The following is a 13,135-nucleotide window of genomic DNA, read 5'->3' as shown; positions in this document are numbered from 1 at the left end:
CGCACCGGAGTTTCGCACACAATACGGATGGCTGCTACGATCACTGCAACCCGCCACCCCACGCACATGCCGTTGGTGCGGCGCGGATGCCGCACAGCAGACACGCAAAGAATTTCGCACGGAAACGCCTCCTCCTCCCGCTGGACTCCACCCCGCCACGATCCGACGCCCGGCAGACTGCCCGGTGTGCGGCAAGCACTGCAGCTGCTGCACTAGTGTCGTGACGCACATGGTTAACGCCCATGGCATTACGCGCTCCCAGGCGCTGTGGAAAGTTAACTTTCCCGGTGAGTCGGAACCGCCAGAAATCCCACCGGAACAACCGCCCAGCACTTGAGCGGGGACGAGAGCGGGAGACGGCACACCGATCGCACCTCCGCCGCAGACTGCAGAGCCCAGGCCGAAGCCACTCTCATGCAGTTTTCGCACTGCGTCGTACGAAAGACAAGCCGGAACCGTGTTTTATCTTTAGCACTTCCACAAGCAAGAGTTTCCCCGACAAATAGGGGGCGTTGCCAGGAATATGACGGTCTGACGGCATCCACCCCGTTGGAATGCACGTACTGTGAATTCAGGGCTCAAGCGAAAACGGGATCACCATCCCGCATACGAGCACACGAGCGCTCCAGCACAGAGCCACGGTCGGCACCGAAGAAGGAGGCACTTCATAAATGACCTTGATGCGACAGGCAGGCGGGCAGTGCCGGGGGATTGAACACCCACACCCGGCACAAACACCCGACAGAAAGAAAGTCGTGACACTAAAAATGGAGATTGAATAGCCACGCGCTGCAGGGCTTGAACCTCCGCATGAAGAACATCAAACCCACACAGAAACCCCGCCTCTGTACAGGAGGAGCATACCATCGAGAAACAGTGCACCGTGTGCCTAAAATGGCATGCACACATGTGTTGATGAACGTCACGCTGTCGCCGATTTCACGACGGCAGAGAGGCCAGGCCGCCGAGAAGGCGCACGTTGCCCGGCGACGACAGCCCGATGGGATCCCCACCAGTTTATTTTTGCCGTCCAGCATGCGGGTTTCCGTGCCACAGCAATGCCTGACTGACCCGCTACCGCACGGCACGCCACGGGCATCGACCGGACATTGTGAAAACCGGCCGACCGGAACTGTGCGGAGAGGCAGGTCGGCATTTACTCCGCTGCCCGGCTCTGCAGGCACCCAGAAAAAAGCATGGAGCGGACATCGGGGAGGTGAGGAAGCCGTGCTTCACGGAAATATTGGTGTTTTTCCACTTTGAAGTGGAAAGGCACTGCCCCAGCAGTACCTCCGCGCGGCGAGAAGGCACGAGACCCCTCGCAGATGCAGCAGGCCGTATTTGCTCCTGGCAGGCTGCTCTCCTCTCCCTTTTCTCATTTATGGCGTCCATGCTTGGTTGGTTCTGTGATTTGTTGTTTTATTGATTCTTGGCAGCAACGGATTATCGAGCCACCGCGCTATCCCCGGGGCGGGTGCGTAGCGGTGGTGTGTGCTTCACGGCCTCCACTGCGGCTCTCACTTCGGGTGCCGGGCTCTCTTTTAAATCTCCGATCGTTGGGCGGACGTGCTCTGCGATGGTGGCTGGCGTGTGGGACTTCGTATTTATTTTAGAAGACACGAGGAATAGTAGTAACAGTATATATATATATATATATATCGAAAGTGCTGAATAGATATTCATACCGATATCTACATGCCTATCTATATAAATATGCAGCCAATAAAATAGCAATTCAATAAACCAAGAAATCAAGCAATCTGTCAAATTGTAGGAGAGAAGGGATATATCCATATCTATACAGATGCATCAATGAATAAGAATAAAGTAGCGTTTTGATACTCATACCCATATCGATATATCTATACATTGATGGAAGCTTATTTTCATATATATATATCCCTCCATATAATTTTCCCACCGTTCTGTCTTATTTGTGGCATTTTGCTTCCGTTATGTTACGTATTCTTCTCCCGTGAGTTTGTTCTTACTCTTTTAGAGCGCATAGGCATTCCATCCCACAGACAAGGTTTCATATGGACTGAAGCACCCCATCGGACAAAAGTCGCGAGGGGTTTGCGAAGCCCATCCCAATTGAATGATGGTTGCTATCTTCTTTGATCTCCTGAGGAGCTGCGACGTGTGATTGCGTTGCCCCTGACATCCAACACAATGACAACTTTCAACGAGCAGTTTGCAGGCTCATTGTGCAGTTTTCTTGAGGTGTAGCCCACACCCGTATTTTGGGAGTGAATGCACGGTGTACCTGTAGAGGATGCTGAGGGTGGCGTCAGCGAGGCATGGGATAACATGTGCTCCGGAACAAGTGTGTGGCGTTGGCCAGAGGAGGTCCTGTGCCAACGGCATCACTGATTGATGGCCGGTGATTTTGAGGCTGGGAGCTTCTTTGCTTTGAGGAATGGAACGGCGCTGGCTGACCAGGTGCCACTCGCTATCTATTCTGTCCTGGATGTGGCTTAAGAGACGATGCGGGCGCATGCAGAGGGGGGAAAGGAATTAGGACATTGTGTGGGCATGCACGTCGACGTGTCAGAGGGTCACAATATCCCTCAAAAAGTGTGGAGCCCCCGAATTGATGTTTCGATTCTCCTGAAAAAACTGCCTGGGGTGGAGGTGAGTGCGCTGACTTCCTTTTTAACAAGTTTTCCTTCACCTGACAGGCTGCGCGGCTGACGTGGAGGGACATCATGCGCACCTTTTTCCGGCGGGTGCGATGCTGTTTCCCACACTTGAGGGCGATTTCCCCGATGATGCGCTCTGCCATCCTCACTTGTTTTATTTGACGACACGACGCAACGCGGGGTTGGTGCTGAGCGACGAAAGCCTTCCGTCTCAGTTGGTACCCAAACGGAGAGTCCATGAAGAGGCATGCTGCTCGCGGTTGGTTGATGCTTGGCCCGGAAGGAGTCTGAGTGCCACCGTGGAGCATCTCTCATTCGCCTGATTGCAGAGCCCTCTACACATTGCACAGTTCTTGTGCTCCTGAGTAATGCCTATAGGGCGGACCGCATGATGGTGTTTTATTGCTGGAAGGCTCTGTGAGGAGGAAAAATATTATTTATTCTTTCTTCTTCCTAGACGAGACGAATCCGTTCTTTGTTTGAAGTACGAGTGCGTTGTCGCAGCTCTTTTTGGCCGTTGGTGGCTTTGGTGTTTATTCCAATCAATGGCTCTCACTGGCGGCTCCAAGGCCTAATATCGACTGGTGCCCTCGTTCTTGGGCCCACGTTGCTTGGCCCATCAATTATTTGTGCAACTGGACAACAAATTTTCTGTGGGCGTGGATCATGTTTCGCAGAATATGACCACAACGGCTGCTGAATGGGCTGGTTGTTGTTGCGTCCTGTATGACAATGTTCTTGCGGATTTCACTCTGTTGCGTGTAAGTGATGTTACATCTGTGCCTCTTCGTGTGGCAGAGGCCTGAACCAACGGAGGATAGAGTGTTTTGATGAATTAGGACACAGGCAACCCTCGTGTTGCTCATCGTTATGCCCGTTTTCACTGCGGTTTTCGAAGTGGGGGACATTTTATTTTGTGCGGTATGGAGAGCACTCCTCCGGTGGCATATTGCCGTGTGGTGATCTCCGGTTCAAAGGACCCTGTGGAATAATTTGTGAGGGCGAAGGATGATGGCAGGACCGTCGTGCCCGCACAGACGGAGACGAGAACAGGGTGGTTGATGTGCCCTGCAACATTGCGCTCCCAATTGCGTCATTGGATGCGTGCAGAGCAGGTGGCTCTCCGGTGTTTGTTGGCTTCACGGCCAACCCGCTGGCCCCTTCTGAAGGGCATTCAAGAGCATTCGTTCTCTGAGAGTGTTCCTGCTGGGTGGTCCGCACACTGCAGTGTCTGCTCCATTGGGCTTTTTCTTTGGTGAGAGGATGGTCTGTTGCACTTCTTGGACCCCTGTGGAGGGGGAGGGTCATGGGGCAACATGCCCACCGCTTCGGTGTTGGCGCACCGCGTACTTGTGGCCGCGTTACGCAGGAGGCATAATCCTCCGTTGCAGGATGAAAGCAACGTGCTCTTGTCCCTTGCCAGCAATGCACGGTCTTCTTGTTATGTTGTTCGGGTGTTTCTGCTGGACAACGAGTTTGCAAATGGTTACGAGGGATGTGTGGCTGCAGAGTTTGAGTGCCAGTTGGTTTTTTTTTTGACGGGCGGTGTTGAGGAATTACAGGCGCTTGCAGATGTCATCGCCGGTGTGAGGGCATTTGTTTCAGTCACCCGAAGCGCGGCTGTTGGGAAGACGAGTTTCACTCTTGCGGTGGAGGCAGGCAAAAAAGGGGCGGATGTGCGGGCTCACCGCCCTACTTTCTGTACTGTTTTGCCGCGGCGACTGGATCTGATCGCCAGCCACATTGAGCCGTCGCCATGTGGCCGCAACGTTGTCTCGAAGGGGTCGAGAGGCCGCAGGGCACGGCAGTTGTATTCATCCGTGGAAGTGTCACGGGGGAAGAAATGCGAGCCTTTCGGCATCTAGCATCTCGCTGCCTTTTGACGCCATATTTGGTGAGTCCGTGGGTACTGTCTGGTGCTCCTGCCTTTTACTGGATGATTGGAACTGCTGAGATGTGGAGGGTATTTGCTGCACCTTCTTTCGGCACCTTTGTCGCACGCCGTGTTCGAGACGGTTTTCGATTGCCGCACTGCATGGGGTGCTGCAAGGCGGTAGTTTATGCCACGCGATTGTGTTGTGGGTGCCATGCAGTGGAAATATTTGACGTCGTTGAGGTGCCCTTGGAGGGTGGGAGTGGCGATCCTCCGGCGCGGGTGATCACTGACAGGTTCACACGCCCCCTTGAATTTGCTGTCCCTTCTTTGTACTTACATGAACTGACCGCGGATATTGCAGAATATATTTGGGTTGCTGCGGTGCTCCATACATTCAGGGTGTTGTCCTCCGCGCCGTCAACCTCGGCAGCTGACCGACCGGTCTCTTTGAAGGATTCGGGAGTAGGATCCGTTTAATTTGTTCCGCGGCCGGAGTCAATTTCTCCATTTCTGTCAGCTAGACACGCCCACAGCGTCACTTTGCGTTTTCTTCCCTCAATGGGGGGAATGGGTGATGACGAACCTTGAGAGACGGTGGCTCTTTTTGTTTCATCGCCGGGGGATCGTTCAGCGGCAGTTGATGCATCAGCCCTTCCTGAGGGTCGGCGACACAAACTCTGTGGTTGAGACGATTTGGATGGGAGTTCACAGGGGCAGAATGCGCGCTTTATTTCCGTGCTTATGCCGATGGAATGCAACTATTTGCCCTTCCTGTGATGCCTCGTGTGTGCCACGACACTACATTGAGGAGAGCACGAGGTGTTATTGTGCGTGCTATTTCGTCGGACGCCACGGCTCTTTTCGGGTGTGTGATTCGACTGTGTGGTGGGTCTGTTGAGGGGGAGGACGTGGATGGGCCGCACTTACCCGACTGCTGCGCCTCATTTTTCTGAGCGCGCTGACCAAATTGCTGCTCCCCTTTTGCTTGCCTTACCGGGCCTGGCGACCTCTTGAGGAGCGGTGCGACGGCGTGGACTGTCAGGCTGCTGAGGAGGCCGTGGCTGCACGGGATGTCCTGCGGATTTTTTTTTGCGTTTCAGGACTACTGTAGAGAAGAGGACATTTCATGCCTCCTCCACGTCCAGGAGAGTAAATGGAGGGATCGCGGTTGTGGGATCGCACTTCACGAGGGTCTGCGCTTGTTGCTCGCGTCGACGGCGCACTCTGTGTGTCTTCGACCACTGCCGAAGCATCCCGCCGTGTTTCTTCCGGTGAACGGGAAAATCCACCGACACGCCGAGGGGGTGGTGGGGGATGTTGCAGCGAGGAACGCTTTAAAGGCCCTGCAGTGAGAGAGCGCTGCTTGCAAGGATCCTGCAGCACTTGGGATTCTGCTCGCACTTAATTTCTGCTGGCTGTCTGTTGGTTGGTGCTGTTTGCCGGAGGGTGTATTGGCCCGTGCGCAAACGTCAATGTCTATGCTTCTGTGTGTGGCCTCACAGTGCTTGAGCCGTTGTGGACGGTGAGAGTAATTACTGTAGAGGTTACGACGAAGCGGATGTGTTACACTGTGGCTGGTGGCGCCACCCACTCCTCTGCCACGTTCATTTTTGATGCTTTTTAAATATTAATTTGATTTCTTGCACACAAGCACACTCAGGCTACGAAGGAAGCTACGACCAAGCGCTAAACGCTACTGTGAAATTCGAAGGCACTGAAAGGACCAACAGCACACACACCGCCCACACACACATATTTATATGCTCTCACGTGTTGCTGCAGTGAAGGCACCCCGCACACACAACCGTCGCCGCGTGGCCGGATCCAGCGGAAGGAGGAGAGAGTGAGCCGCAGAGGCCCAACATGTCCCGGCACCTCTTTTATTCAGCGGTGCTGCTTTTCCTCTTTGTGATGATGTGCTGCGGCAATTGGGGAGCAACGCCTGCAAAGGAGAATAATGGCGTGATTGATTTACGACGTGTTCAGGAACCGGCGGGGGTCGATCTATTTGTGCTGCAGACGACGCTGGTGCAGCCGAAGGATGGGGTTGTTCCAGTTACGACGAGGGATTCATTTGTTACACCCTCACTCGTCAGTGCTGGTGGAGTAATTGCTGCTTTCGCCGAGGGTCACATGGATGCCGAATATCAAGGTGGTCAATTAATTAAGCCCTTTTCTTCTGATGTGGTTGCGGGGTGCATTGACTCTGCGTGGAATTGGTCCACTCTTGTTGGTGAGGTCAATAAAGGATACATGGAGGGCACACACTGTGCTTTGTGCAGCGGAGGGAGAGGAGAGTTTGGGTGTTGTGCTCCGCCCCACAACAATCACGAAGGGCAACGGAGTGTTTCCTCTTGCGGGAGGCTCTGATGTGTCCTACGAGGGTGGGTGTTGGAGGGAGGGCGGCTTGGAGCTGAAACTGGTTGTGGGTGATGTCACGAATCCCACGGGTGGCAAGCAGAGAGGACGGATCGAATGGGGCGACCCCAAACCACTCTCGAAACGGATCTCTTCTGCTTCTCACGAAGGCGACTGGACGGAGTTCATTGCTTCTGGTGGCGCAGGTGTTGTGATGGAGGATGGCACGCCTGTGTTTCCTCTGATGGCGAAGAGTAAAGCAGAAGACGTTTGCTCCATGATCATTTGCTCGACGGAAAACGGCAGTGCCTGGGCGCTCTCTGAGGACATTTCCCGTGCGGAATGCCTTAACCCCGCGTCACCAAATGGGAGGGATCACTTCTCATGATTGTTGACTGCGAGAATGGCCAGAGGGTGTGCGAGTCGCGTGACATGGGGACAGCGTGGACGGAGGCCATCGGGACACTCTCGCGCGTGTGGGGTCAAAGCACGATCAGGAGTCCCTCAGAAGGAAAGCCTGCATGTGGATGCCCTCATCACCGCAACCATTGAGGGAAGGAAGGAGGGTCATGCTGTGCACTCAGGGAGGGCATGCCTCGGGGAAGAAAAGGGCCACTGCGCTCTGACTTTGGGTCACGGACAACAACCGCACGTTTTCTCTTGGACCGGTTGCCGTGGAAAATGATTCAAAGTGGAAGACAGAACTGAAGGACTGCGGTATGTACTTTTATTCGCCTCGTCCCTATCACTGCCGCCGTGTTTTTGCTGTGCGCATGGCCCTCTGTTGCGGTGCGATGTGGATGGCGTTGCTATTGCATGTGCCCTCGTGCATGCGCTGTGCGGCGGGCTTCTCTTCCCCATGACACCGCCCTTGTGTGCGGGAGAGTGGAGGGAGTGGAGATGTGTGATGGAGTGAGCGTGGCCGTTGTTTCCCCACTTTTGCGTCTTTCACACACGTGGCACCACTCGGCAGCCTCTTGCAGCACCAGGCCGTGGATTGAGAAGATGTGAGGGTCTGATCCAAGCACAACGAGGACAACAAGATGCAGTGCGTGACAGCCAACCTGATCCACGTGTGGTTGCAGCGCATGGAGCACGTGCGCCAGTACGCGTTGGGCGTTGCGCTCATGATTGTGGAGGAGAGGCGGCACGACATTGTGGCGCTGTGTGCTTTGCGCGGCCGGGGCATGCCGGCGATTGTGAGGGACGTGGAGGAAACGGAGCTGCTGGACTGAGGGAGGAGGTGGCGGACGTTGCGGCACAGCGGGAGCGCTTGACGGACTGCCTGTTCACGTAAGGGCCCGACGATCCCGAGGCCTGTGCTGGAGGGGCGCGTGTTAAAGTGAGCGTGGTGTGCCTGTGAGGGTCTGAGGAGAGGGAATAACAGTAACAGTGACTGTGGGAGTGTGAGGAACGGTGCACGGCGAGGAGCGCTTTTCTTTTATTTTGATTGTTGTTGAACCGCGTGCACCTAATTGTTGTGGTGGTGGTGCGTGACTCTCATTGCTGGATGGGACGGTGTGTGGTTGTGTGACTTGTCTCTCTTTTTGCTTTCACTCTGCGTTGACGGGGTGTTAGTTTGTGCTGAAGGCTACACGCAAGTGACAGGAGTGATGGCGATGATGATGACTGGCCGTGTGCTGCTGGTGTGTGCCCTCTGCGTGCTGTGGTGCGGTGCTGCGGCCATGGAGTCGTCGTTGCCTGGTGCTACCACTGTCCAAAGTGCTTGGCCTGAGGATTTGTTTCTTAAGTGGCATGAACTGCTGAAGAACGAGTGCAAGGCAAAATTTAAGGATGGGAATTTTGATGAGTCAGCTGTGAATTGTTGTGTTCATAATGCGATGAAGGATCTTTGCTATGATGTTTACGGCGAGACTGTCATGGAAAATAAAGACCTTAAAGTTGAGGGTATTTGCAAAGAGTATGCTGGAAAACCAGATGATGTTGCTAATTGCCCAAAACCACAAACCAGCTTGTCGTCTGCTGCGGTAACTTCAGTGAAAGTATCAGTTCCAGAAGTACCGGGAAGGGAAGGAAATTTGAGAACACCATCGGAAGAGGAACCGACAGCATCAGCGGTAGCACCACCGGGAGCATCAACGGCAAAACCAACAGATCCACCACCATCACTGCCTGTGGAAGGACAACCTGACGGTGCAGATGACATGCCGGTGCCAAATTCAGAAGAAACCTCAGAGAGCATGAAGCCAACCAAAGATTTGGCAGAAGAGGACACTGTCACCACCGCAGACACCAAACAGAATGAAGCGTCTAACGGTCAGACCGAAGCAACCAAAAAAACACCGCCGGAAGCCAGCGATAATGGTGATAACGAAACGAACAAGGGCACTGGAGAAGATATTCCGAACAATGCACCGGAATCCGATGTTGCCGGGACAGAGGAAAACCAAGATAAAAATAAAGATAATAATCCGAAGGAAACACCGGTCGAAGTTGCGGGTATAAAAGCCGCCACGGTGAATTCTGGCGACAGTGACGGCAGCACCGCGGTCTCCCACACCACCTCCCCTCTTTTGCTTCTTCTTGTTGTTGCGTGTGCGGCTGCTGCTGCGGTGGTGGCCGCGTGAGAGTGAGGGAGAGAGAGCCGTGCACCGCCCACACACACACTCGTCCTTCACTCACTCTGTGTGTGTGTGTGTCCCCTTGCATGGACTCTCGCCCTCACCTCACCCCACGAAGCACACACATAATGTGCCCATTGTATATATTGCATGCACACCCATGCAGGCCCGTTGGTGTTCTCTTTTGCACGACACGCACCGCTGCCGTCCTGCCTGGCTGCATGGGCGGAGCACCGTAACTCTTTTAAAATTCTTTTTGCTTGTTTGCTTTTAAATATTTTATTGTTTTTTTCTTCTTTTATTTCATTTTTTTTTCTTTTTTTGTCTCTCACTCCCCCATTCCTTCTCTTTTTTTTTTGCTATTGGGGGCAATCACTATGGACGTTTTTTTTCTTTTCTACTCTTCCCTCTTTAATTGTTTTTTTGCTGCACTCCTCCTGTGAGGGGTGCCGTGTGTTTCCCGCCCAACTGCTCCACTCGCACGCCCACCGACACGCTCATGACGACGGCCCTGTGCGCCTCGCCTGCTGCACGCATGAGGAGGGGCCGCGACGAACGGCGCGCTGAGGGAGCCGTGACGTGTGGGCGTGCGACGAGGGCCTGTGGGGCGGAGCACACATTTCTTTCCCTCTTGTTTTGTTTTCTTTGCGGCCAGGGCGGGCAGACACCCGCAGCGCCACACACACACAGCCACACCCTGCCGCCGTGTTTTTTTTTCTTTTGCTTTTCGTGTTCATTTCACGCGCTGGCAGTCCCGTCAGCATTTCTCTCCCTCCTGATGATTTTTTTCTTTTCTTTTGCTGCGCTCACTCCCCCGATGGAGAGACGCGACTCCCGTCATGTCTGCGTGCTTCTCTCAGTCCCCACACACACGAGTGACTGTGCTCTGCGGGCCGCACTCGCACGCCGATGAAAGGGCTGAGGGGAGCAGCAACACGCAGATGACCCCATGAAATATAAACGATGTGCGGACACATGGAGGGTCAGACGGTTGAAACACACGCAACCATCTTTTCAATTTTCTCTTGTGGGCAAAATATATACAGACAGTTTGGTGTGGCCACACGGCAGCCAGGCGATTCTTAAATTTGTGTGGAACAGTAATGGACGATTTCTTTTTTATTTATAATTATTTTGTGTGATGGGGTTTATATAAGACGAAGGGGATGGTTTTCTTTTTAAATAAATCTTGTGTGGGTTGCCGCTGCTTGGGCGGCAGTGCAGTCATGAGTTTGAGCGGTCCTCTTCTTGTTGTTTCCGCCATGCGTCTCTGCTGCACATTTTTGTTGTGCGTCTCTCCACATACTCTGCTCCCTCTTTTCTACTTCTTTGCTTTGTGTTTCCGCAGGCACACACACACACACACAAGATGCACATTGCAGTGGATTTGAATGCTCCTTTTGCAGTGCATGCTGGCAGTTGCGTGTGGCGGCTGTTGTCTTCTTCCGTGGCCATGAGGAGAAGGGAGGAGAGGGAGTGCGCAGCCCGAGTCTCTTTTCCTGCGGGTGTGGTGCACCGCTTGTGACTGCGTTGAGTTGGGCTCCGTGTCCCATTGAGGGCGGGATGGCTGGAATTTTTGTTGCCGCGTCATGGATGGATGAGGGTTCGCTTGCGCGTGTGCGTTGTGTGGTGGGTGCTCGCTCCGTGTGCGTTGTGTGGTGGCCGCGGGTTTTTGCCATTTCCCTGGAGCTGTAGAGATGAGCTGGGGGAGATGGTGGTGGATGTCTTCTCCTCCTGCATGGTGGGTGGCTGCTGGCGTTGTGTGCCTTCGTTGCGTGGATGCCGTCTCGTGGTGTGTGAACTGTGCGGCTGGGCCTGCTGCTCTCTCCTCATGTTGTCTGCGCTCTCTCTCGCCGTATCCGCTGCACTCCGTCCCTCTCCCTCCTGTTCCATTCCTTTTCCTTCTGGCTCACGGATCAGCTCACTGACTCCAGCGACTCCACTGCGGGTGACGATGACTGCGATGGTGACGATGGTGACGGTGCGACTCCGTGTGGTGTGCGCCGTGTTGGTCCCTGCGCTCTCGTGCTGCTGCTGCAATTCTGTGTGTGTGACGGCAGCTGGGAGTGCTGGACATGTATCTGGTGATGCGGATGCGGTGGTTGTGCCGGTGGATGTGCCGTGTGCTCCGAGTGACGGCAGCCCGAGCTATCGCGTGTTTCTATGTGCGTGTGTGTGGGCGTGGAAGAAGTGTTCTGCTGCCGGTGCTGAGGCTGACTGTGAGAATTATACTTTCAGTGGCTTTGATGTGCGCATGCATAGCAGGAATGGTGAGCTGGGTGCTGTGTGCCATGTGGCCAATGCGGTGCACACATGTAGCAACTGTGCTGCCAACTGTGCAACGGAAGAGGAAGGGGCCACCGTTGCCTTCACGATGAATGTGACGACACATAAATACGCCGGCCCTTATGAATTGTGGTGGCGTCAATTTTCCCCCGATGGAACCATCCATCCGCCTGCACGGAGCGGCGATGCTGACCGGACGGGCATCTGTCAGTTGCCGCCACCCCGTGAAGGGAAGGATGACACAAAATCTGGTGGGACAACTGCGCCGCAAGTGAATGCTGAGCCGTCACGTCAACACGAGGATTGGCGACAGTCTGCGGCGGCTGACCACTCAACACTGTCGATCCGAGTCCCGCATCCAACACGGCGACCAACATGTCCGAGACGAAGCCTGAGTTTGCCAGCAATCCGAACGAAATGATGGTCCCGAATGCATCCACGAAGAGGCTTTCCTTTGCCAACGGTCCGAAAATATTAGTGGCGCCGAATGCATCCGGGATCATGTCTGTCACTTATGGCGGCAGGGAACACGTTGCTGCGGATAGCACGGACGAGGTGAATGAGCGCAGCGCCACCGGACACAAAACTACTTTCTTTAGAAAGTAGCGTTGCGGGCAGTGGATTTGTTGCTGAGGCTGATGCGGGTGGATTGAGTCAACGCAATGCCTCTGGACACGAGAAAAAACCCCTATTGCGAAAATTCACCGCGCAGTATTCCGGGAGCGGCGTGAGTCCCGACGACTGCTTTGCCCTGCTCTACGACGCGAAATTGACACTGCGAGAGTTAACTGTTGACGGCACTGTGCGTGTGCGCGTGTATTGGGTGTTGCTGCTGCTTCTTCTGGGATTGTGTGGTGTTGTGGCGGTCTTTTGAGCCAAAGAGTGTGGAATTGCGACTCCTCACGGAGAACATTTGCCGCGTTGCCTGCGTGTTTTCTTTTATTATTTACATTTTACTTTGTTGGTTTTGTTGTTTTCCTGGAATGATATGTATCCTTGCTGTTCCTTTATTTAATGGTCGGTTGCTGCACACTGTCATGAGGGACTTGTTTCCCGCTCTTTTTTTTTCTGTCGTTTGTTGCCCACACGCGGTGCCGGCCTCATTGCTGTGCGTCCCACGGACTGCATGAAGGAAGGATTGGAGGAACAGGCCGGATGCCGCATGAAGTGTGAGCAATGTTGTGTGTGGTAGTGGAATAATGCGATCTTTCTTTATTATGACGTTTTTCTTTTGTGCAGGTAATATGTGCAAGCACCCGATCGCCTTGTGCTGCATGGCACATGAAGTGTTTGCCAAATTAAATTTTTTTTCCGGGGATCTTGCGAAACTCTCATCCTTTTTTTTGTGTTTCGTTTGTTTTTTTTTTTTTGTTTTTTGTGATTCCCTGCGG

At 53.8% G+C, this 13,135-nt stretch overlaps 1 protein-coding gene and 2 pseudogenes across 1 annotated transcript, besides 7 other annotated features; all 3 read left to right on the top strand.

Annotated features, from left to right (window-relative positions):
- Window positions 1-7,984: part of a sequence feature (areas not merged during assembly with more than two copies in the genome that could not be assigned to a particular haplotype) that runs on past the window's edge.
- Window positions 1,639-1,659: a microsatellite.
- Window positions 1,961-5,791, top strand: Tc00.1047053510279.276 (annotated as a pseudogene).
- Tc00.1047053510279.263 lies at window positions 6,279-7,583 on the top strand (annotated as a pseudogene).
- Window positions 7,985-9,786: a sequence feature (heterozygous, Esmeraldo-like haplotype).
- On the top strand, window positions 8,490-9,464 carry Tc00.1047053510279.250 (mucin-associated surface protein (MASP), putative; the record flags this gene model as incomplete). The annotated part of the gene is made up of 1 exon (XM_815993.1): window positions 8,490-9,464. One exon carries the CDS (start codon window positions 8,490-8,492, stop codon window positions 9,462-9,464), a length of 975 nt encoding a protein of 324 aa, XP_821086.1.
- Window positions 9,736-9,781: a sequence feature (A-rich).
- Window positions 9,787-13,135: part of a sequence feature (areas not merged during assembly with more than two copies in the genome that could not be assigned to a particular haplotype) that runs on past the window's edge.
- Window positions 10,574-10,594: a sequence feature (AT_rich).
- Window positions 13,082-13,121: a microsatellite.

The sequence above is a fragment of the Trypanosoma cruzi genome, genomic scaffold (genome assembly GCF_000209065.1).
Source record: "Trypanosoma cruzi strain CL Brener 1047053516699 genomic scaffold, whole genome shotgun sequence".
NCBI lineage: Eukaryota > Euglenozoa > Kinetoplastea > Trypanosomatida > Trypanosomatidae > Trypanosoma > Trypanosoma cruzi.
Note: the sequence above shows the minus strand (reverse complement) of the source record. Positions and strands in the feature narration are given on the sequence as shown.